The sequence below is a fragment of the Haemorhous mexicanus genome, chromosome 22 (assembly GCF_027477595.1).
Source record: "Haemorhous mexicanus isolate bHaeMex1 chromosome 22, bHaeMex1.pri, whole genome shotgun sequence".
Classification (NCBI taxonomy): Eukaryota; Metazoa; Chordata; class Aves; order Passeriformes; family Fringillidae; genus Haemorhous; species Haemorhous mexicanus.
Window position 1 is genome coordinate 7,847,833 of NC_082362.1, and position 21,104 is coordinate 7,868,936.

Sequence of the window (21,104 nt, forward strand, 5' to 3'; positions counted from 1 at the left end):
CAGAGGCTGGAGGAACGGGATTGGGATGGGGCTGGGATTGGAGGAACGGGATTGGGATGGGGCTGGGATTGGAGGAGCGGCAGCGGGATGGGGATGGGGGCTGGAGGAGCAGGATTTTGATGGGGATGGGGGCTGGAGGAGCGGCTTTGGGATGGGGACCGGGGCTGGAGGAACGGGACTGGGATGGGGCTGGGATTGGAGGAGCGGCAGCGGGATGGGGATCGGGGCTGGAGGAGCGGGATTTTGATGGGGATCGCGGTCGGGGCTGGAGGAGCGGCATTGGGATGGGGATCGGGGCTGGAGGAGCGGGATTTTGATGGGGATCGGGGCTGGAGGAGCGGCTTTGGGATGGGGATGGGGGCTGGAGGAACGGGATTGGGATGGGGATCGAGTCGGGGTCGGGGCTGGGGGAGCGGGATCAGGACGGGGACCGGCAGCGGCGCTTCCCCGCCCGGCCGCTGCGCGGCGCTGCCGCGGGAGGCCCGCCCGGCCCGGCCTGCCCCGCTCCCCCCGGCCGCTCTGCCCCGCCCGGCCCGCGCTGACGTTGGACAACAAAGATGGCGGCGGGGAGCAGCAACTACTGGGAAGGCGAGTGGGGCGGGGGGCGGCGGGCACGGGGCGGCTGCGGGGCCCCGGGGCACGGCCCGGGCACGGCAGGGCGGGACCGCCGCCGGGACCTCTCTGCTCTCTCCCGGGCGGGCGCAGGCGGTGCCGGCCTGTCAGCCGTGAGGCGCCGGTGCCTGCTGAATGAAGCCCGCGGCCCCGCCGGACCCTCCCGGGCTGCGGGTGAGGGGCTGCGGGTCCCCAGCCGCGCCCTCCCATCGGCCTGGGGGCTGCCCCGCCACGAGGGTCCCCTCTCCCTGTGGGTTTCTCTTGCTGTGGGAGCGGGAGCCGCGGAGGTGCGGGGTCCCTGGGCGGGTCCGTGACTGTCCCCCGGCCCGTGCAGATCTCCGGAAGCAGGCGAGGCAGCTGGAGAACGAGCTGGACCTGAAGCTGGTCTCCTTCAGCAAGCTCTGCACCAGCTACAGCAGCTCCCGAGACGGAAGACGCGACAGGTATAGGTACTAGCCCGTTTCTTTATGTTTTAAACGCTGCCTGTGGTGCTTGTTGGGGTTTTATCGTTTGCTGAGTGCTGCTCCCACCTGTGGCTCTCAAGGCTTGGCTTCCTGGGGAGCTTTCAGCGCTTCTTGCGGCTGGCTTTACTCTTGATATGATGTTGGTGTGTGAGTCAGGCTGTGGGTGACAGGTCACTGGGCAAAGCTGGATTTTGTTCTGTGTGGGATCATCGAGCTTGTTACGCTGGCTTAATTCTGAGTTTTTCTTGTATTAAACTAACAGGAGGTTTTCAGAGACTTCAGTATTAGGGGAATGTAGCTTTACACCTCCCAGGTGGGCTGGTGTGCTGTTTGTCAGCTCTTCCCTGCACTTCCACAGCAGGAATTATCAACCTCTTTTTCCATTTGCAACCTTTTCTTTGCTTATTTACTATATCTGTTGTAGGTGTTGCTGCTTTAGGTATGTGTGTTGGTATTCTAAATAAATATAATAAATAATATTTTTATATAAATAAATAAAATGTTTTATTTTATTTAATTTAATAACTGAATCTATTTTGTACCTCTCCCTCAGTTTACAGTTCTGGAAGCCTGAGAGCACCTCATCAATGATCATGTTACTCTTGAGCAGCCCTAGTTTCACTTTTGTTTCTGTCTCTGTGCTGTTACTTGCCATGTAGTCCAATTGTTTTCATTATTTTTGCTGTCCTGTGCCAAACTTCTCTCATTCAAGGCAGATTACCAGAGCCATGAGTAGTCTCTGAGGGGTGTTGGTTGCCACAGTTCTGCAGGCTCATAGTTCTGAGATGTGACTTTTCCTTGCGGTTTCAGTTTATAAGCAAGTAGGGAAGATGTGTGAAACTAATTGTGATAAATGGTGTGGTCTGTGTTGCTCTGTAGGACAGATTGTGATTGCTTAATAGGTCACAGGTTGTCCTAACACTGTGTTATTAAGGTGTGATTATGTTGCTGGAGTAACATGCTAAGAGTGCAGTGCTCTCTCCTGCCAGTAAATAAATAAATCAAGATTAAAAGCTGGGGAGAGGAGGACACTGGTACCAGACAGGTGTGTGGTGTCAGGCATGTCTTCCCAGGAGAGTGGTATTTATTTCCTGCAGGTGATACTGTGTCTTCTGTTCAGATAGGAGTTAAAACCATGCACAATAAGAAAATGTAATTTTTCAGAGCTTATTTAATCTCTAGCAAACCTGGGTATAGTGGAGCTTTACAGCCCCTGTAATTCTGGCACTCATGAAATGATGCAACTTTTCAGTAACTGCTCCTCCTCTTCTCCTTAGCTCTGACACAACTCCTCTGTTAAATGGATCAAGCCAGGACAGAATGTTTGAGACCATGGCTGTGGAGATTGAGCAACTTCTGGGAAAGGTAACTTGAGTTACTTTGGGTTGATTTCGGCATTTAGGCAATATCCCAGTCTGGATTTCTGTGACGGATATTAGGAAATCCCAGTGTGGGTATTAAACAAGGTATGCATGTCTAGCTGCCTCCTTCAGCTTGTGCATTGTAATTTTTTGTGCAAGAATAAGCCATTTCTCATTTTCTGGGGTGTTTTTCCTCCTGCAGCTGACTGGGATAAATGACAAGATGGCAGAGTACACCAACAGTGCGGGCGTGCCGTCGCTGAACGCGGCGCTGATGCACACGCTGCAGCGCCACAGGGACATCCTGCAGGTAACCAAGGGGCCTCCTCCCTGCCTTGGTGTTCTTTCTTTGGCTAAAATAACAATTTTTATTATCTCTGCTGGTATCACAGCATGCTGGAGTGTCTCACCAGGAGGTGGGAATGCCACTGATTCCATCTCGCTTCTCTCCAGGCACCTGCTGAACTCTGAGTTGAAGAAAATTGTGCTTTTTATGTCATGTTGGTGACTAGAACTTAGCTGAGAAAGAACAATAAAGGGTGCTGCCTTGTGTGGGTGGGTTTTATATAGCAAAAGGGGAAATGTAATGAATTACCTTTGTGTGGCTTGTCATGTAACAATGTGCAAGGGAACATCACACTTCAGAAAACATGATTGTAAAAGCTCCTAAGCTTCTCAAGGGAGATGAAGGAAATGTGATGGTTAAAGCTGCCAGTCAGTGCTATAAATGAACCATGTTTTCATGGTATAGTTCTGTTAAAATGCATCTTTTATTTGGCTGGTGGTGTACAGTTTGATTTCTGTTTGGTATCTGTGCAGTTCATACACAGTGTGAAAAGCAGTAGCATTTGTATGAATGGTTACAGTGGTTTTGGTGCACACCAGCTGCCAGTTAAATTGTGTTTTGAGAAGTACCACCTGCCTGAAATGGTTTAAAATGTAAAATTGCACCTTAAAAATAGCAGTCATCTTTATTGTTCAGAAAAGACTTTTTTTATTAATCTGGTGTAACAACAGAATAAACTCAAGAACGTCTTCACCACACCAAAGAAGTAGGTTTTATTAGGGCTTCTGATGGGAAATGTCAACACAAAACAATTCATCAGAAAGGTGAGGGTATCTGAAACTGGGAGAAGGAATTGCAGTGGATTTCCCTCCACAGCTGTAGCTGCAGCCATCTAATTTAGCAGCTACTCTAAGAGCAGTGAGTTTTAAGAATACTTCGGGTTAACTTCCAACATTTTTGCTGTTAAATTCCTGGGTTGATCTTGCACTTTGTATTAGAGAACAATTGACAGTTTTGAAGGTGGGTGGCTCTCCTGTGGGTGTGTTGTGTTGCTCAGTTGACCTCAGGACCCTAATTTTGGGATAACTGTTTGTTATTACAGGATTACACACACGAATTCCACAAAACCAAAGCAAACTTCTTGGCAATACGAGAAAGGGAGAATCTGTTGGGATCAGTACGGAAAGACATCGAGTAAGTTGTGTTGGTACAGCAAAGGTGTGGGGCTGTCCTCAGAGGGAGAAAGTGCAGAGAATGCTTGGCATAGCTCACTTGTCTGTGCTTTGAATAAAGCAAAAGAAGTTCCTTGAGTTCTCAGTGAGGTTCTGTTCTGTTGGATTTTAGGTCGTATAAAAGCGGCTCTGGCGTGAACAACAGGAGAACAGAGCTGTTCCTGAAGGAGCACGAGCACCTCCGCAAGTAGGTGTTGTTTCCTCTTTACTGCCTGACTTCTCTGGGGGTGAAACATCTGAATTTCACTCAGCTGGTTAAGTGTTTGTGGCTTGTGCTGAGTGTGAGCAGTGTGGGGTGGATGATACTCATGGTAGTGTCAGTGACTGGGGCTTTAGGATCTTGTCAGTGCCAGTTTTGTGTTGTCTTCAGGGGCTTTTGCAAGTCACTTGTGACTCAGACCTCCTCCTCCCAAGGGAGTGGATGCCTTTCACTCTGACTGGGGTAAAGCTTAAGAAACTAAATAGAAACTCTCATGAGTTGGCTGGGGTTTCCCTCTCTTTTTTTTTTTTTTTTTTTGTCAGTCAGACAGAGAAAAACCTTTTCTCCTTTTGTCTCTACACAAAAAGTGATGGAAGAGATTAATTCCTAAGTTACCTATGCACTTAAATATTTGCAAATTGATTCTAGGTTAGCAGATAACAAGCCAAATAGAAAGCACTTTGTTGTTATTCCTGTTGCAGAGAGGGCATTAAGTTCTGAGTAGCTGCTTTGTGTGTCCTTGTTCAGCAAAAACAGCACAGGTGAGAGCAAAGAACTGGAGGGTTTGTGGTTTTTAGAGAGTCAGGAGATAGTTCTGGTCTTCCTGTCTCTCTCCTTGCCTGTAGTTGTGCTAAATCTCAGGCTCACACAAGAGGGCAGGCTTGCATTTTAAAAAACCCAAATAAATAAATAATTACATGTGGCTTTCTTCTGTTTAATCTTATAGCCAAAACAGCACAAGAAACTTCTACAGGAAATTAAATCAATTTTTTTTTTCCAGTTGTGGCTTATTGCCACTTCATCCTCAGTTTTCTGTAATATATTTAAAACTTAATTGACTGAAAGCTTGAATTAGGACTTCTGTTAAGCATGATCTTGAAATAGAATGGTTGAATATTTCTGGAGTTGTAAAATACCCTTCTAAGAAACTGATACTGCCCTGAGTCTGTTCCTTTGAAAAGTTTGCAAAAATTAAGAGCAGAAAACTTACAGCATTTTGTAAGCATTTTCTGGCAGATGTCTTCAGAATTTGAGCCAAACATTTATTGAAGCATTGATTATTTGTTTTTTTTTTTAAATATGCTAAACTCTGCAGTATGTTTATGGGATTAAAATGCATGAAAAATAAAGTTAAGGCAGTTTTAGAAATAGTTTAAAACCATCTGGGTGATTATTTGAAAATGTTAAGACTTGAAAAAACCCCACCATAACACTGAGGAAAAGAAAACCAGAAATAAGTGTGAGTTGGGGATCTTTAGTAAACAGGGCCAAAACTAATCATGGAATACTCTGCAAGGTGGAGATAACTGTAAGGGCTGTGAAGAAATCCAGTGTAAAAGGAGAAGACAACATTGGCAAGAAATCAAAGCTTGCAAAACTTTTGAATTGAGAATCAGCTCAGAAAAAGATACTGGCAGAGGAAATTATTAGAGAGTTTCAACATATTTGTCTTCAGAGAAAGCAGTTAATGAGCTATTCATGCCAAAAAGCTGTAAATGCTAAGAAAAGGTCCCAAGAAATCACCAGGAGCTGGCAAATTACACCAAATATGCTCCTAGGATAAATTGACAAGCTTTGTGTGAGTCATGATGCTGAATATTTGTAGTGCAGTAAATCCTGGTGCCAGACTAATTGACAGAAGTAAATGATGAATATATTTACATGAAGACACAGGAGTAAAAATCCAAATGTTTTCAGTGGAGTGAAATCTATGAAAAGAGCTTGAAAAACAGACACAGACAGGAATGTAAACTTTACAATGTATTATTATATTTTCCAAAGCACTGTAATAATGCCACAGGAATTACATATTCATGTCAGATATTGGAGCATTCACTTGGTCTTGACCCTGCCTAATTTATTACATTAAGTACTTCAACCTATTACATATTTATTGCATGATCTGATAACAGAATGTGTGAGCTGCTGCCCCAGTGCTGAGTGCCAGACTCTTGTCAGCCTTTTCCTTCATGCACAACCATGTGAGACAGGATAAACACAAACTGGGCTTTGCTCTGGGCTGTGTTTTCCATGAATGCTCTTCAAAAAGCTGCAGGCTGGGATTGTTTGTGGGGTGTCTCCCTGGGGAGCAGCAGGAGAGACAAGAAACTTCTGCTTTTTGCCTAAATCTGCCTCTTTCATTTTTGTCACATCGTGAACACCACAAAGAAGATCCTCTTAATGCTACACATGCAGGTAATCCTAAAAAAGGAGAGGAAATGAAAAATCTGTGAGTACCAGATGCTGATGAATCAAAGGTTCCAACACACATTAGGCAGCAGGGAATGACAAAAAGCACTGGGCAAACCCTGCCAGTGCCTGGCTCTCCATTAAGCCATGAGGATCCTGGATCCATTTGGCCTCCCTTTCCCAGGGAGGGGCTGGCTGCTGTGTCAGTGCTGCTGGCAGCAGTGGGATTTCCACCTTGGAATCCCAGTGGAGCTGGGGCAGCCCTTGGGCAGGGGGCACAGGGGGCCCTGTGCTGCTTGCTGCTGCACCCCACACCAGGGAAGGTGAGACAAAACACAGCATGTTCTTCTCCCTTCAAAAGTTTCACTGCTGCTCAGTCCATTTTATCAATCAACTTTTTGTTGGGAAAGCAGATTTTCTAGAAGTTCTGCTGGCTGGAGATAGGAGGCATGAAGTTTCCAAGTCACTCAGTTTCCTGTCTGAGTTCTACGCAGGTAATTCAAGAATAGCTTTACCAACCACTGGAGAGATGAACAATAACACCTAATATTTTAAATAAAAAATTAACCCCTGTTAATAAAAATAAGATTGGCAGACAGATGTTGGTGAGTATTGATAGCCTGTTAATATTTTTACCTGATACCTCAGATTTCTTGGCATGTCATATGCTTAAAGAAATAACCAATCTAGCGTGGTCATGTTTGCTGTTCATTTTTGAAATCTGGTTTTCTTGGGTCTGTGCCATTCCCTAAAGGTATTTTATCTTCTCTGTTTGTGTGCTTTTGGCCAGGGGTACAAACAAGTCATCCTTTTTCTTCTAATGCTGTTTTCCATCTAAAGAAAACAATTTTGATGAATAGATCTAGCTTAGCATTTTAAAAACTGCTCTGAAAAGTGCTGCCTCAGAGGAAACAATTCTGTTAACTTAGAGTCTGCCCTGAGAAATTCTGCAGTTATTGATGAGTTATAGTCTAAGTCAGCAAAGAAGGAACTAATGTCCTTGATTAAATTTGCAATATTGTGTGTGTATGCAAGTGAAAATCTCCTTTGTGTTGTAGGTGAGTGATAGCAGGGGGTACTGATGAGCTTGTATAAAAATTGATGAAATCTTCAGAAGTTTAGATTGAAACTACTGGTGTTATTACCCCTGATGAATTCCTTGTAAAACTGGGTGAAAACACACCAATTCTGTCATTGTGGGGCAACTGTGTGATTATTACTTTATTACTCAGCTCCAGCACTCAGAAATTAGTCATTTATCCCTTTCTAAAAGAAGTGGCTGGTGGAGAAGCAGGTGCCTGTGTGGTGCAGATATCATTAGCTGTGGTTTTAATTGTTGTCAGGTGACTGCATGTTTCTGCTGAGTGTTGCTATGCAGCCTGTGAATCTATCCAGTGAAAATTTTTCTAAATCCTCTTAGTTGGAGTCTCATGTGTGAGTGGTGCAGGTAGGTGAGGTGAACCTGCTGCAAGAGTTCAGACACCCCTGTGTGTCTCAAAATGTTCAAAACTGGAACAGAGAGGGCCAGGGTGCCAGAGTAGGTGGGTAAGGAACTTTTTTTTGAGGAGGAAAAAGAGGAGAGCAAACGAATCAGGACATGTGCTGTATGGGAAAGAGAAAAAAGGAATAAGAGAAGTGAGCAAGAGGAAGGGAAAGAGAAAAAAGGAATAAGAGAAGTGAGCAAGAGGAATAACAGGAACCTGCAGCAGTTGTGTAATGGTGCTAATTAATAATACATACCTGAGATGATGAGGAGAAATTAATGTTTGTGCAGTGCTTCATGTATGTGGAGTACTCTGGAGTAGTAAACACTTTTATTGCTTTCATTATGGCATTTTGTTATCAGCAGAGCTATTTCAAATTTCCTGATGTTGTTTGGGCAGAAATGGGCACATTGAGTAGAGAGCAATCACCAGGAAAACTGCTCCCAAACTTTGGTAGTGGTACAGGCAATATCTTAATGGAGGGAGTGACTTAGTGACTGTTTTTCCTCTAAATATGGTCTTTCCTGACAAATTTTCACTTCAGCACTGATTTGTAGAGAGAATTCAGCTCAACAAAATGCAGAGACACCTTGCAGGGTTTTTTATTACAGGTGATTTGATCTTTTGGGAGAAAGCTGCCAGTTTTCTACCTTAATAGAATTTCTTTTTCCTGTGTTGTCCCTGTTCTCTGTTCTGCATGCCCTGGTTTCCATTCACTTTGCTGCTTGGGTTCCTGTGGATTTCAGTGGAACTTCAGGGTTGGATTAAGACCAGAGAACTGTGGTTGCCTCCCTTCCCATCCCCTCCCTAATTTCCAGTTGCAGAGGACACACAGCTGCCTGGGCAGTGACTGCTCCAGCAGACACACAGTTCAGCACTGCATCTCCTTCACCTTCTCTTGGAAACAGGGAATGCAGGAGAACCAGCTAATTCACCAATTCCTTTTTCCATCCCAAGGTGCTTGGGGAAGCAGCAGGGAGGGAGGAATGTGATGAGCTCTTCCCTGGGTGCCTGCTGCTTGCCTGCTCTGCAGCCTCAGAACTGCTGAGCTCCACTTAAGTCAGGCCCAGTAAGGGCTTTATTATTTTTTTTTTAAATTACCAAACTTGCCTCTTAATTAAACTGATTTTTTTGTTCATGTTGGAGCAGAATGCAGTGTTCTTGTGGTTCCATTCTCTTAATTTGAATGCAGATTTTAACTGAAGCAGCACTTGGGAATGAATAATCTTTGCTCTGTAGCAGTTATGAAAAAAACCCAACCAGCTCTGCCCTGGGAGGACAGAGGAGCTCTGCATGGCCCTGCTTTGGAGGGTTTGCATCTGGTGCTGTTTGGTGCAGCCCTGCTGGGCAGGGCTGGAGAGGGGCTGCAGCACTTTGCCCATTGAACTGGAAGTTACAGTGCAAGGAAGGATTGGGGAATCTAGGTTAAAACATCTCTATGCTGGCCATTAATTGCAAGAGCTCTGCCAATGGTGTGCTGCTGTTTTCCCAAACACTGTTGGCTTGTTTTCTTTGTTTCTGGAATAAGTTTGAGAAATTGCTGCATTAAAAGCGTGTGCCAGTGCTGGATGGCTGTGGTAATCACCTCACTGCCTTAGCACTGAATAACTCAGGCTTTGGGGCAGGGCTCTGTGCTCTGTCTGAGCAGCAGCACAAAGAAAATGCTTTTCAAAGAAGGGATTTGAGCAAAGGAGGATTTTTGGTGTTGCAAAGGCTTACTTAAGGATGCACAACAGCTTGTCCTGTAATCCTGTTTCAAAATACAATTCTAGTCTGTCTTTCTGCTCTGTCTCCTATTCTGTTGTTGCAGAGTTTTCTTGATTGCATCAGTGATTCTTTCTTTAGCCTTATCTCTGTCTGGGCTTGAATGGGTTTTATCTCCCAGGCTGCTGGCAGAACTTCTGTCTCCTGAAAACTCCTGGCAGAGGGAGAGGCCAGTCTGGAAGTGGCTGGATCAGCTTCCCCTGTCACAGTCCCAGACTGAGAATGACACTTGGGCACATCATCTACTCAACTGCAACACCAGACTGAGAATAATTTGCTGGTTCTTATTTAATAGTAAATAATGTTCAAAGAGGGAGACAATTTATGTCTTCTGGGAAAGGAGAAACTTCACTATATGTAATTATATGACTGTATGAGCAAGTTATTGAAGTAGTTTAATGAGAATTTGGGGAGGTTCAAAGCTTCCAGGCAATGAAGGAAGATGCTCTCTTGGGTATTATTATTATTTATAAATAACTTAATAAAAGATCATGAAAATCAGCCAAGCAATTCAGAATTTAAGAGGTTTTTTTCCTCTAAAAATAGTTTGAGCTTCATTAAGGTAAAATCAACTATTTCTTTTAATCTTCCTGTGCTGTATTTAGGACTTATAAAAAAACCTCTACCCCAAACCACTAAACCAAAGCTTCTCTGTCTCAGTGTTTATTTGCATGCTTTCCTGATAGCTGGATTGCTTTAACAATACTGTAATCAGTAATTTCCCTGACACTGATGACCGTTGTGATATTTTTATGTGTCAATATGTCTGAAAGGATGGGGACACAAAATGAGAAAAAAACCATCAAACCCAGCAGACACAGCACAAAACTTAGTTTGGGAATTTCCTGTGTTGCTTCCAGTACAAAACTGAATTATTCAGGTGACAAAGGATGCAGCCACATTGACATTAGGAACTTCAAGCTCATTGTTTGCTTTTCATCTGTATAAAAAGTGAAGATTTGTCAATGGAATTCCATGTACCCCAGGGAAAGTGGCTGTGGAAGCTCTGTAGGTCTTTGTGAATGTCTGCAGGAGCTAAAGAGCAAACCCTCACAGAATGAAAGATTGCCTGAATTTATAATGGGAAAAAAAAGTGGCTGGGACAAAAACTTTGCTCTGGTTCTTGGTTCTGGACTTTCCCTTAGAAACAGCACTTTGTTCTTAATCTGGGGAAAGGGAAGGATATAAAACCACACTTCAAACTTCAGGGCTCTGTGGTTTCTTCTGAAGTTTTTTTGTTCCTTTCAGAAATAAACAAGTCACTGATGCATGTTTTATTTGTTTTTAGCTTTCCTTTCAACGTTGTTTCTTAACTAGGACAGCTTCCCCCCTCTAAGGTCTGTATTGAAATTAGGGCTTTCAGGAGTGCTGCAATCCTTCCTGCATGGGCTGGTTCTGAAAAGCAGGTGCAGCTTTTCAACAGAATCAATGATTGTGGAGTTTTATAGAATTCATTTTGTGCAATCTCAGAATCACTTTTATATTCTAATGCAGCATGCCATTTTTTTGTCAGTGTGGCTGTGCACTTCATTATTCTTTAGGGCCAGAAGTGCTTGCTCATTATTTGCTATTGGATCCTCCAGTAAAAACAAGCTGTTGGAACTCAATTTGATGTGTATGGATATGTTAAATAGTGATTATTTCCATTTTCTTATATACAGAGTGTATCTCTGGAAAGTTACCATACTACTGCATAAATGTCATTCTTGAGTTTTTATTTAATTTCAGCCTCTCCTAATGCATCAGAATTAGGTTCTCATTCTTGCCTGCTGAATGATTGCTGTGCAGATTCCTTTGTGTTCCATCCAATCCATGATGCTAAGCAGAACTAGATCCAATTACCCTTAAAGCATCCCAATTTTATCCTAATAATAGAGTTCTGTTTAGAACTTTCCAAGGACTTCAGTTCTGTTGTGATTTCAAAGATGTAGAGTGTTTTCCTCTTGCTTGAGAGACTTGTTTATATCAAGTCTAGTTGCACTTCTGGAAGAATGCATCCTGTTCAGTCTCAGATAAAAAGCCCTAAGAACCCTGGGAAATTGGGTCAGAAGAAAAATGCTGAGATCTTTACCCATTAATGAATTGCATCCTGGGCTTGGCTTGTGGATGGTTGAAATGTAGTGTGCACTTTACATTTTGAACCACAAGTGTTTGTTATGTTGCATAGTTAACTATACAGCTTGAAGAATCATTTTCTGCAACTTAATTAACAGGCAGGTAGAGAGTTGTAAATCAGGTACCTCAGCCAAGTCCTGCATGAAAGCTGCATGAAGGGCTTCTCCCAAAAACCCTCAAAACCACAGCAGGTGAAAATGCAGTCAGGGAGCAGAACACGTGTCTGTCAGTGTGGATTTTAGGGTTTCAGACTACATTGAAGTTGGGTTGTCATCCTCAGGATAACTCTCACTTCATTTCTGTGTTAGCTGGACTGGAAATTAAAAAGATATTAATTATGAAGGTTTTTATGTGATGGGTCTCTTGCAGAAGACATTCCCCCTTGTGTTTTCCTGGTTACTTAGGAATGTGTGAATAGTAGAATGGCTCTTTAGCTTTGCCAAGCTTTAGTCAAAAAACACTGAGCTAGAAAAGTGATACAATCTATTTTGTTACAGCACAGATTACAAACAGCTTGTGTTTGTTGTAAGCTGAGCATCTCCTGTCTGTGTGTGCCCAACAAATCAGCCGTGACAGGTTATCCTGGGAGAGCTCCATTGCAGCCAGGGCAGTGCAGATAGCAGAGCCTGTGCTGCTTGCTTGTGGGGGGCTTTGCCTTTACTTCAAGGTCCCATCCAAATTCCATCTTTTAAACCAGGGGAATAATGCAGGCAGCCCTGCCCTGGCTGCTGGCAGAGCGTGCAGATGTAAAATTTGAGGAAATGCCGATGGAGTCCATTAGGAAGTTACTGGAATTGTTCTGACAGTTGTGGTTGCTGATAATGACTTACAGTAAGGCCTGCCCTCCTCACTTATTTCACTTTGTTCCTATGGGTAATATGGAGCAATTCTAGGGGAGGGTCAGGCTCTCCAAGAACTTCTCCCACCACCCTGGTGGTGCCATCCTGGCCCTGGTTTGTGCTCAACCAGCTGCTGCCCTTCGTGTGGGCAGCAGGAGCTGTTCTCATTTTTGAAGTTTTTACCTGAGTTCTTTGGGTAAACTGAGCACTGCAGATTATTGAGAAGCTCTTATTCCCTTATAGATTTGCTCTAAGGGAAGAAGTATTGCTGCTGCTCACCCTCTTGGGGCTCTCAGGCACTTTCCCAGTCGTCTGCATGCCAAAGAGCTTTCTTGGCTAACTCCTCTTTTAGAGAAACAGTTCTTCCACTCTGATAATTCCCACACAACTCCATGGAGTTCAGTGGAGGTGCAGGCTATACCCTTTGGAAATCCAGGAGAAACAGCTGTTGCTGTCAGACCTGTGAAGGTGGATCCCTGTTTTAGGGGAGAAAATCCCTTGGTACTTGTTTGCCTCCTTTAAACTGAGTTTGAACAACTAATCTTTGTATTAGTTATGTGTTTACAGGTGTTAGCTTCAAAGAAAGTGCTTTTCTTAGTGTATCTAAACTCCAAATGGCTGGAATTGATGAGCTGTTGAGGAATTTACTTAGTGATGTAGCTAGAAGTTATATTTTTAGCTGAATTTGTGTTACAGATTGCAGTTGGAGGGAGGAGGTTTCACCAGATTATTTTCCTGGAAATCCTTTGGCAGATTCTTCCCTAGAGTGAAAAGAGATGCCTTCTGTGTATTTTTTGCCCTCATGTACAATTTCTTTCCATCTGGAAAGAAATTCAGCACCAGCCAATGTTGGTTTACTCTTGCCTAGAGCAATGGGTTCTGTTCCAGTGCCTTTCATTCTAGATTTAACAAATTGCTTGCATTGATGAAAAGCATCATGATATTGTGAATTTTCTTTTCCAATTCTGCAACTGTTCCTCATTCTTACTGAAAGTGATTTCTGAGATGTGCAGAAGTAAGCTTACTGAGGTGTTCAGAGATGGTAGGTGTGATGATGTTGAGCAGATTTATACATTGATTAATGCTCACATTTGCTCTGGGTTTTGTGTTTGGTTGTTGCCTTCTGTAACACTCAATGTGACAAAATTGCATTTCCTTAGCATCCTGATTTGTGCTTGAGTTAACACTCAAAGAAAAACAACAAAAGAGCAGTTTGGGTCAGTATTGGAACCTTCCTTTGCTTTTGGAGTGATTTCTGTGGGGAAACTGTTCATCCCTGAAAATGCCTCATGCCTTTGTTTTTGACCAGGTTTTCTCATGCTGGAAGTGGAAGATGTATGCTTCCTGGTCAAATATATTGCTCTTAGTCAATACATACACTTTTACACCAATTCTTGTCTTCTTTAGCAACTTTGAAACTAAATTGAATCAAACTTGGGACAAGTCTTATAAAATCTGGAATATCTTGTTATCACAGGGAGGGGGGGAAAAGTGTTCTGCTTTACATTCTTCTACTTAAGATTTTAAAGAGCTTAATGATTTTATGAATTTTTAATATGATCAGGAATGTTGATGGCAAGCAGAAAAAATGAGTTGGAGATGTTTGGGGTTTTTTTGTGTGTGTGTGTGTACAGTGGTTTTTTTCTTTATTATTCTGTTATTATGATAATGGAAATAACTGAGTGTATAAATCAGATTTGCCTCATACCTGTATATTTGTATTAGAGTGTGTTTTGCAGGATTTGCATTCCTGGAAGCTCCACATTGCCTGGTGATCCAGGACTGTGAAAATCTGAAAGATTTATTGGAGGCAGTTTGAGAGAGCAGACACTTAGTGATTTATCTTGCAGTTAGAGAAAGAACAAAGTAAAATTATTATTTCTGTAGTTCTTCTTTCTGAAAGGAAGAAAATAGTTATCAGGTGCTATATTAGTTTATTCTACAGGGTTTTCCCTATCCCTTTTAAGTTATTCTATGTGATATTGCCCTTAATTTCATCTGAAGGGTTTAAAGCATGTTGTGAGATGAGTTCTGTGCAGATGACTTTTACTGCTCTGCCCTATTCCTCTGACTTGGTTTGGGTAGGAACAGAAAAATCTATGGATATGGGAGAAGCCCAGTCCTCAGTTAAGTATTCATCTGTATTAATGAATTTTATTGAAGTACAGACCCAGAGATTTGCCTTACAAACAACATAAAATGCTTGCTTTTAGCTCTAAAAGCCTGATATTGTGAGCAGGACTCTTTTCTGTCATGAGGGGCATATTTCACTTAATTTCTCCTTCAGATTAATTTACCTGTCTGCATATTTAAAGGACAAGCTGTGCCATTTTCTGCAGACAGCAGTTGCACAGTGGCCTGGGTGTTTCATATGCATGGCTGCTGCTGCTGCTGGGCTTGTGCCATTCCTTACAGGAGGTGATTGGTGATTGCCTCAGCAGCTTCCAGCCTTTCTTTCCTGTAGTGTTTTTAAAAAGCTTTGTCTGTCTGGACAGGTGAAAATGCAGAGTTTATTGAAACAGATGGCAAGTCAGATTAATAATGCCCAGAACCATCTTTTGCTTAGATGTTCTTAAGGAAATGTCCACTGGATTTGTTGTCTTTGCTTGGACAGCAGAAGAGCAAAGTCAATAGATTTTAATTTAAGAGCTTCTTTTTGTAGTGTTTTGAATATGTAAGTTAAGCACAATTGCCTCGTTCAATGTTAGTTTTTTATTCTGGGAAATGAACATTATTTTTAATTGTGAGAACAGCTTCTGTTTGTGGAGAACAGGTTATTAATAGTCAGAGATCTGCAAACTTCCCTTGTGTCTCTGGGCCCTGTTGTACTTTGTGTTCTTGATCTTCCTTAAATCTGACTTATTTTTATGGCTATGAGCTGTAAAATGAATGAAACAGATGCTTCTGTTTGGGTGTCACTGTGAGTGAACTTCACAATCTGTATTTGCCAAGGAATCCAAACCTGCACAGCAGAATCCCTGCAATGTTCCTGCTCCCAGTGCCTGCCTTTACCAGAGTGCCAGGGAATGTCCTGGCCATTCCTGTGGAGTTTGTTCCCCTTGCAAGGAGAGATGAGTTTGGAAATCCTCTCAAGGGCTGATTCTTCTTGGGCTGGGAAGAGCACACTGGAAGCTGTGCTAATAAATCTGTGCTTCCTTTAGTCTGCCCTCACCTACACATCTTCATTCTGAAAAAAAAAAATCATGTGTATCTCATCCTTTTAAATGTTTGGGGTGACTCCACATTAGTTGAGGAACATTTGATCTTGAGGTTTCAGATGCCTGCTAAATGCCCTGTGTTGGCATTTGCAGCTCATGCCTGTGTGTGTGTTGGTGTTCAGATCTGGTTTTTACTGGTTTATACATTTTTATGACTTTCTGTCATCATTTTACAGGTAGCCACATTGCCAGAGTTTATTTTTGTGTGTGTATGAACATACATACACACAGAAAAATAAAGCAGTGTCATGTAATCTGAAGCTTTTAAGTCAATTTTTGTGTTTATGTGTCTGACTAAGGAATAAAACTGCCCATCTACAGCTTTCTCTAGCATAAAAAGCAGTGAGTGTCCCTGCTGCAAACTGGCAAGCCTAATTTGGGTGCTCTAAAAGCCTTGGAGGACATCCTAGTTCACTTGAGGTCTGTAAAAGTGTTCAGCTTCTCTGTCATCTTCAGTTCATCAGCATAAAAATTCTATCATTTCATCAGTTAAATGGACAAAGAGCTGGTAATGATTTTTCTAAGGTAGGTTTTTTAATAGGGCTGTTGTAACATTTTCTTCCACAGAATTTTTTTAAGTGTAACCTGTTACCAGCAAGGTTTTTAATACCTTTTCATTGATAAATTTTTTAAAAATAATGGAACCTTTTCTAAAATGATTCATTCTGGTGCACTGCTCTTGCTTTTGAGGCTGTTTTCTAATGGTTTTGCAGTTTATTCTGATTATGCCCTGCCCACATAACACACTTGTCTGTTAGAGACTATCTATGAAAGGCACATTCTCAGCTGGATTGTGTCTCTGGGAGACTCAGTGATTACAGAAATCTTTAATGCATTGCTTCCCTGTTCTGCCTGCCTTGGGGACATGGGGAGATGCTGTGAGACTGCTCTGTGCACACAGCTAGGGTGTTTCCCTCCTCTGTGCCTGTGTAATAAACACCACACAGTGAATAAAACTGGTTTTATTTGCTTAAACCAACATGCTCACAGCTGATGTGAATCTTAGAGAGTGTGGCTCTGTTTGCTGCCCCAGTCAAGTCCCTGGCAGCTTAAAATTGAGCAAAATATTTTTAGTGCTCTGTTCTGTGTCTGTATTTCAAGCTATGGACAGCCTGAAATAGCAACCTTGGTGTTTTCAGTTCTCTTCACAGAGAAATAAAGTCATTGTGTTTGCCTCTCCCCCTCCCCAGCAGGTCACACACGTGGCCCAGCACGCTCCTCCAGCTGGAGCTGTGGGGGGATCTCCAGAATTCCTGTGGGAAGGAGAAAAGTTCCAAATCAGGCAGCTCAGGCTGAGTCAGAGGCAGAGCTGTGCTGCTCTGGGGGCTGGCAAAACACTTGGAATGAGGAGGGTGCAGGATGGAGGTGGCCATGCCCTGCTGGCATCTTGGAGTTTGGAAGCAATCAATTCTGATTTACTACTGAAAGCAGTAGCCAGTACAACACAAAACTACTTTTCTGTCAGGCTGATTTCCTCCTCACACTGCAAATTCAGTATTTTTTTGCAGTTATTCTCCAAGAATTTGTGTGAATCTGTGGGATAACAGAGCAGTTGTAGGGGTGCACTGGTGTTTCTGCACTGTGGGAATGATGCAGGCACCTGTTCCATGGCAGGGTTACACTGGAGGTATTGATTGCTGTGACCAGAGGGGGTTTTGTGACATTTCACAGCTGCCTGCAAGGCAGGGATGCAAACCCTGTGTGAAAGTTGAGAACAGAAAAGGAGAAATAGCTGCACTCTTCCAAGGATCTTGTTGCTCTCTTTAATGGTGTGTGTTGGGTTTTTAAATGAAATGTCCTCTCTGTGCTGTGCTTGAGGCTGCCCTTTCCCAGGGATGCTGCACAGGGCTGGATCAATGTGTGGCAGGCAGGGCAGGGCCACTGTCACCAGGGCTGGCTGTGACACATGGGCTGTGCTGTGTTCCATCAGCTCAGCTCTCATCCAGCTGCTGTTCCACAGAAGGACTCTGCCAGCATGAACCAGTGTTTGGGCAGCTAATCCTGAGCTGGGCTCTGAGATGGACCCAATCTCAGCTTCTTAATCATTAATGGTATTTTTTGAAGGGGTGGGCAGGATTAAAAAGCAATAAAATTAGCTACTCCTTTCTCTAATACTCCTTTCCAAACAGTCCTCCATAAATCACAGTGCCAATTCCCCTTTTCTTGTTTTCTCAGTGTTTTATGTGTTCTCCTGAGCAGCTGCTCTTGCTGCTCTGCTCCAGAGGAGACTCCAGTGCATCTTCTCCAAACTCTATATAAACCAAACTTATGTAGTAGCAAAATGTGATAACATCCAGAAATAAAACATTCTAAGAGCAAATTTATTAGGATGATGATGGGGATCATTGATTAGTGATCTAAAGTAGTACTTAGTGCTTGTTACTTTCTTTAACTTGTTGTTTTTTTTTTTTCTTTTGGCTTTCAGCTCAGATCGACTGATAGAAGAAACAATAAGGTAGGAATGAATGTAAAAATTTTCATTATTTTCCATACAATCAGCAGTTCCATTAAATTGTGTCTAAATATATCAGTCACTATATTTATACACTAACTGTATTGTTTCCAGCTCCTTGGCAGTATTACAGTGAATTGTTGGTGGGTTTGCTTTGGGTTTTTCCTAGTCAATATTGACATAAGAATGTTGCTTAAATATTTTATTCACCCTAGTTTAGAAAATTTGGGTTTCTGCTCAAAGGTGAATCACCTTTGGAGCAGAGTGAATCTCAGGCTGAGCTGCTGAGGGCTATTCCAGTAGTCAAGATGTTTCTTCTCACAGTGACACTCCTCTAAAACCTGATTTCTGTAACTTTTCAATGTATTCAGAATATTCAGCACCCAGTGTGCAGCTGATACAGGTAAGGGCTTTTACCACAACTGCTTGAGAGCTTATTGCTGCTGTACATTTATTTATCTTTTGGGGTTCTTACATTGTTTGGATACCTAAATGATACCTTCTCTAACTGATTTAGACATTTAGAACTGTAGCAACACAAATTTTATTATCTGTGCCCTTTCCAAGCTAACCTTTGGCAGAGCAATAACTCAAACTGCAACAATGCCCAATTTAATGGTTTTAAATTTTAGATTATTGCTTTAAAACAAAACAGAAAAAAAAAAAAGGTAAGAAAGCAAGCAAGATATGCTTCCAGACAATGCATGTACTGACATAGATGACCAAGAAGAATAATTAGAGGTGCAGCAAGGCTGTGTCCATTAAGGGCTGGCTGGTTTAAGTACACACAGTGGGCTCAGGATAATTAACATGGAGGAAGAATGTGTTAAACCACAGCAGTGTGCAGTGAGGAACCAGAAGTGATCAGTGCAATAATACCTGAAAATGTGGTGCAGTTTCACCACAGCCTCACAGAAATATTTTTCCAGCTTAACCCAGCTGTATTTGTTTTGGGTTCTAGTCCTTTCCTCAGTAAAGACCTCTCCTTTATTGCCATGCTTGTAACCCTGTATTTCCATCTCAAAAATGCTCAGTGCTTGGTGAATTTCTTCTTTGCTGCCACTCCAAATAAGCAGAACATTGAGCAGCATATGGTGATTTATTACTCTTAATATCCTGCAAAATTACATGTAATTACTTGTAGTTGTGTCCTTGGCCTGGCTTCTGGACTGTGTGTCATCACAGGAGCTCAGAGCTCTCAACATTGCACAATTTGGAGTAAATTCTTGCTTGAGTTGTTGCCAAAAATGTTTTAGAGTTTTTTGGTACAAAAAGAGCTGGTTTGGTAATGATATGGAATAGGAAATGTAATTCCACTTATATCTGAGTTGAATTCTGCCTCTGTTAAAACCAGGGTGAATTTTTTGTTGAACTTTTTTTCCTTGTGGTCCCCAGTAATGACAAGTGTTTGGGTGTGACATTAATTAATGGCAAATCCTGCTGCCTTCCCAGTGACATTACAGATGGGAATTCACCCAACTCACCAATTGTTTTATCTGTTGTAACCCAAATAAAAGAGGGAATTGTGCAGAAGAAGCTGTTTGAGGACAGATTTCTTGAGATGCAATTAGCTTATTCTGGCTACTGCTCTGTCTTCAAGGTTTACATCTGCTGCAGTTCATTACTCATTTTTTAATTAAGCCAGTCAGGAAATCACCTTTTATTTCCTTCACACTTTTATTTCCTCAGGCTTTGTTACTAAGCACTGATTCCCAACACTGGACAGCACATTTTTGAGTGTGCAGAGGCTTTTGTTGATGAGCTACAGCCACTAATTGTGAGCCCTTGCTCTGATTTTCTGTCAGCAGGAGAAGTGAGGAGTCTAACTCTTGCTCTCTACAGAGCAAACATCCATGCCAGGGAATGCATGGGCACCTGAGCTGAAATGATTCAGTAACCAAAGTACTGAGCAGGGCTGTCACTCCAGATGTGTCATTATTACTAAACTTTTAATCAATTTTTAAATGAATTACATGCCATGGGTTCTTACTGCAGCATATTTCTCTCCAGAAGCGAGTGGGATGTGATACTTTGTACTGCAGTTCTTTTGGAACAGCCTTCACTTCTCTTGGCCAGATTTAAATATAAGCAGAGATTTTGCTTAATATGTTTGGAGTTCTCAGGTTTTCATTTTCAAACATTATCACTTCTCCAAAATAGCAGACCATTTATTTCTTGTTTTCTAACAACTTGTGTTTTTATGTTGGCTCAGTTGGAATATTTTTTATAGTTTTGCCTGTACAGTGTGACAAGTTCTTAGGATTTTATTGTAATTCTCTTTCTGAGGCCTGATCCATCAATGTTTGTATATGAGCAGATTGGACTGAAGCCAGACCAAAGGCATAAATTTCATTTTTAAAAAATGGTCTCCTTGTGTATTTGGTCTATCTCTTTAGGTAACAATTAGGATTTAATAAAAGTGAAAAACTCAGCTGCACTGAGTGCTGACTTTTTAAAGGCATGAGCCATGTTTTGAGAATTCTCTCATTTCACAACCACCTTGCCAGAGGTGTCCAGGCAAAATCACTTGAATTCCTGGAGGAATGGAGAAATGTTTTTTCTGTTTTCATCTTAGGCTTCATCAAAGGAAGCAATGGAATAAATAAAGGAATAAAGGAATTTGCCAGGCTATGCCTGTAGGTATGCACTGATGCACACACATATGTGTATATTTAGAGATACAAATATAGAAATGTATCTCCAGACAAAGAATAAGTGATGCAATCAGATTTTTTACCAATTTAAACCTAGAGCTTTCATTTCTATGCACAGTCACAGAGTCCATTCCCTAATCATAGACCTTGTCATGAATTTCAATGAGCAAGTATGATTCATGGCATGCAGAATGAAGCAGGAGTTCCAGTAATACGTGAATTATTTGATTTTTA

General features: G+C 42.3%; 1 protein-coding gene across 2 annotated transcripts in view; it reads left to right on the plus strand.

Moving 5' to 3' along the window:
• The first annotated feature begins 516 nt into the window (after positions 1-516).
• Positions 517-21,104, plus strand: part of GOSR1 (golgi SNAP receptor complex member 1) — a 28,590-nt gene continuing 8,002 nt past the window's right edge. The window contains exons 1-7 of one of the 2 annotated variants that reach the window (XM_059866354.1): positions 517-588; positions 947-1,061; positions 2,354-2,441; positions 2,640-2,747; positions 3,826-3,917; positions 4,068-4,142; positions 18,190-18,219. In XM_059866354.1, the coding sequence (XP_059722337.1) occupies positions 558-588; positions 947-1,061; positions 2,354-2,441; positions 2,640-2,747; positions 3,826-3,917; positions 4,068-4,142; positions 18,190-18,219 (539 nt within the window). In that variant the 5' untranslated portion in view covers positions 517-557. The remainder of the gene's footprint in view (positions 589-946; positions 1,062-2,353; positions 2,442-2,639; positions 2,748-3,825; positions 3,918-4,067; positions 4,143-18,189; positions 18,220-21,104) is intronic. The other variant, XM_059866355.1, reaches the window with a different exon arrangement.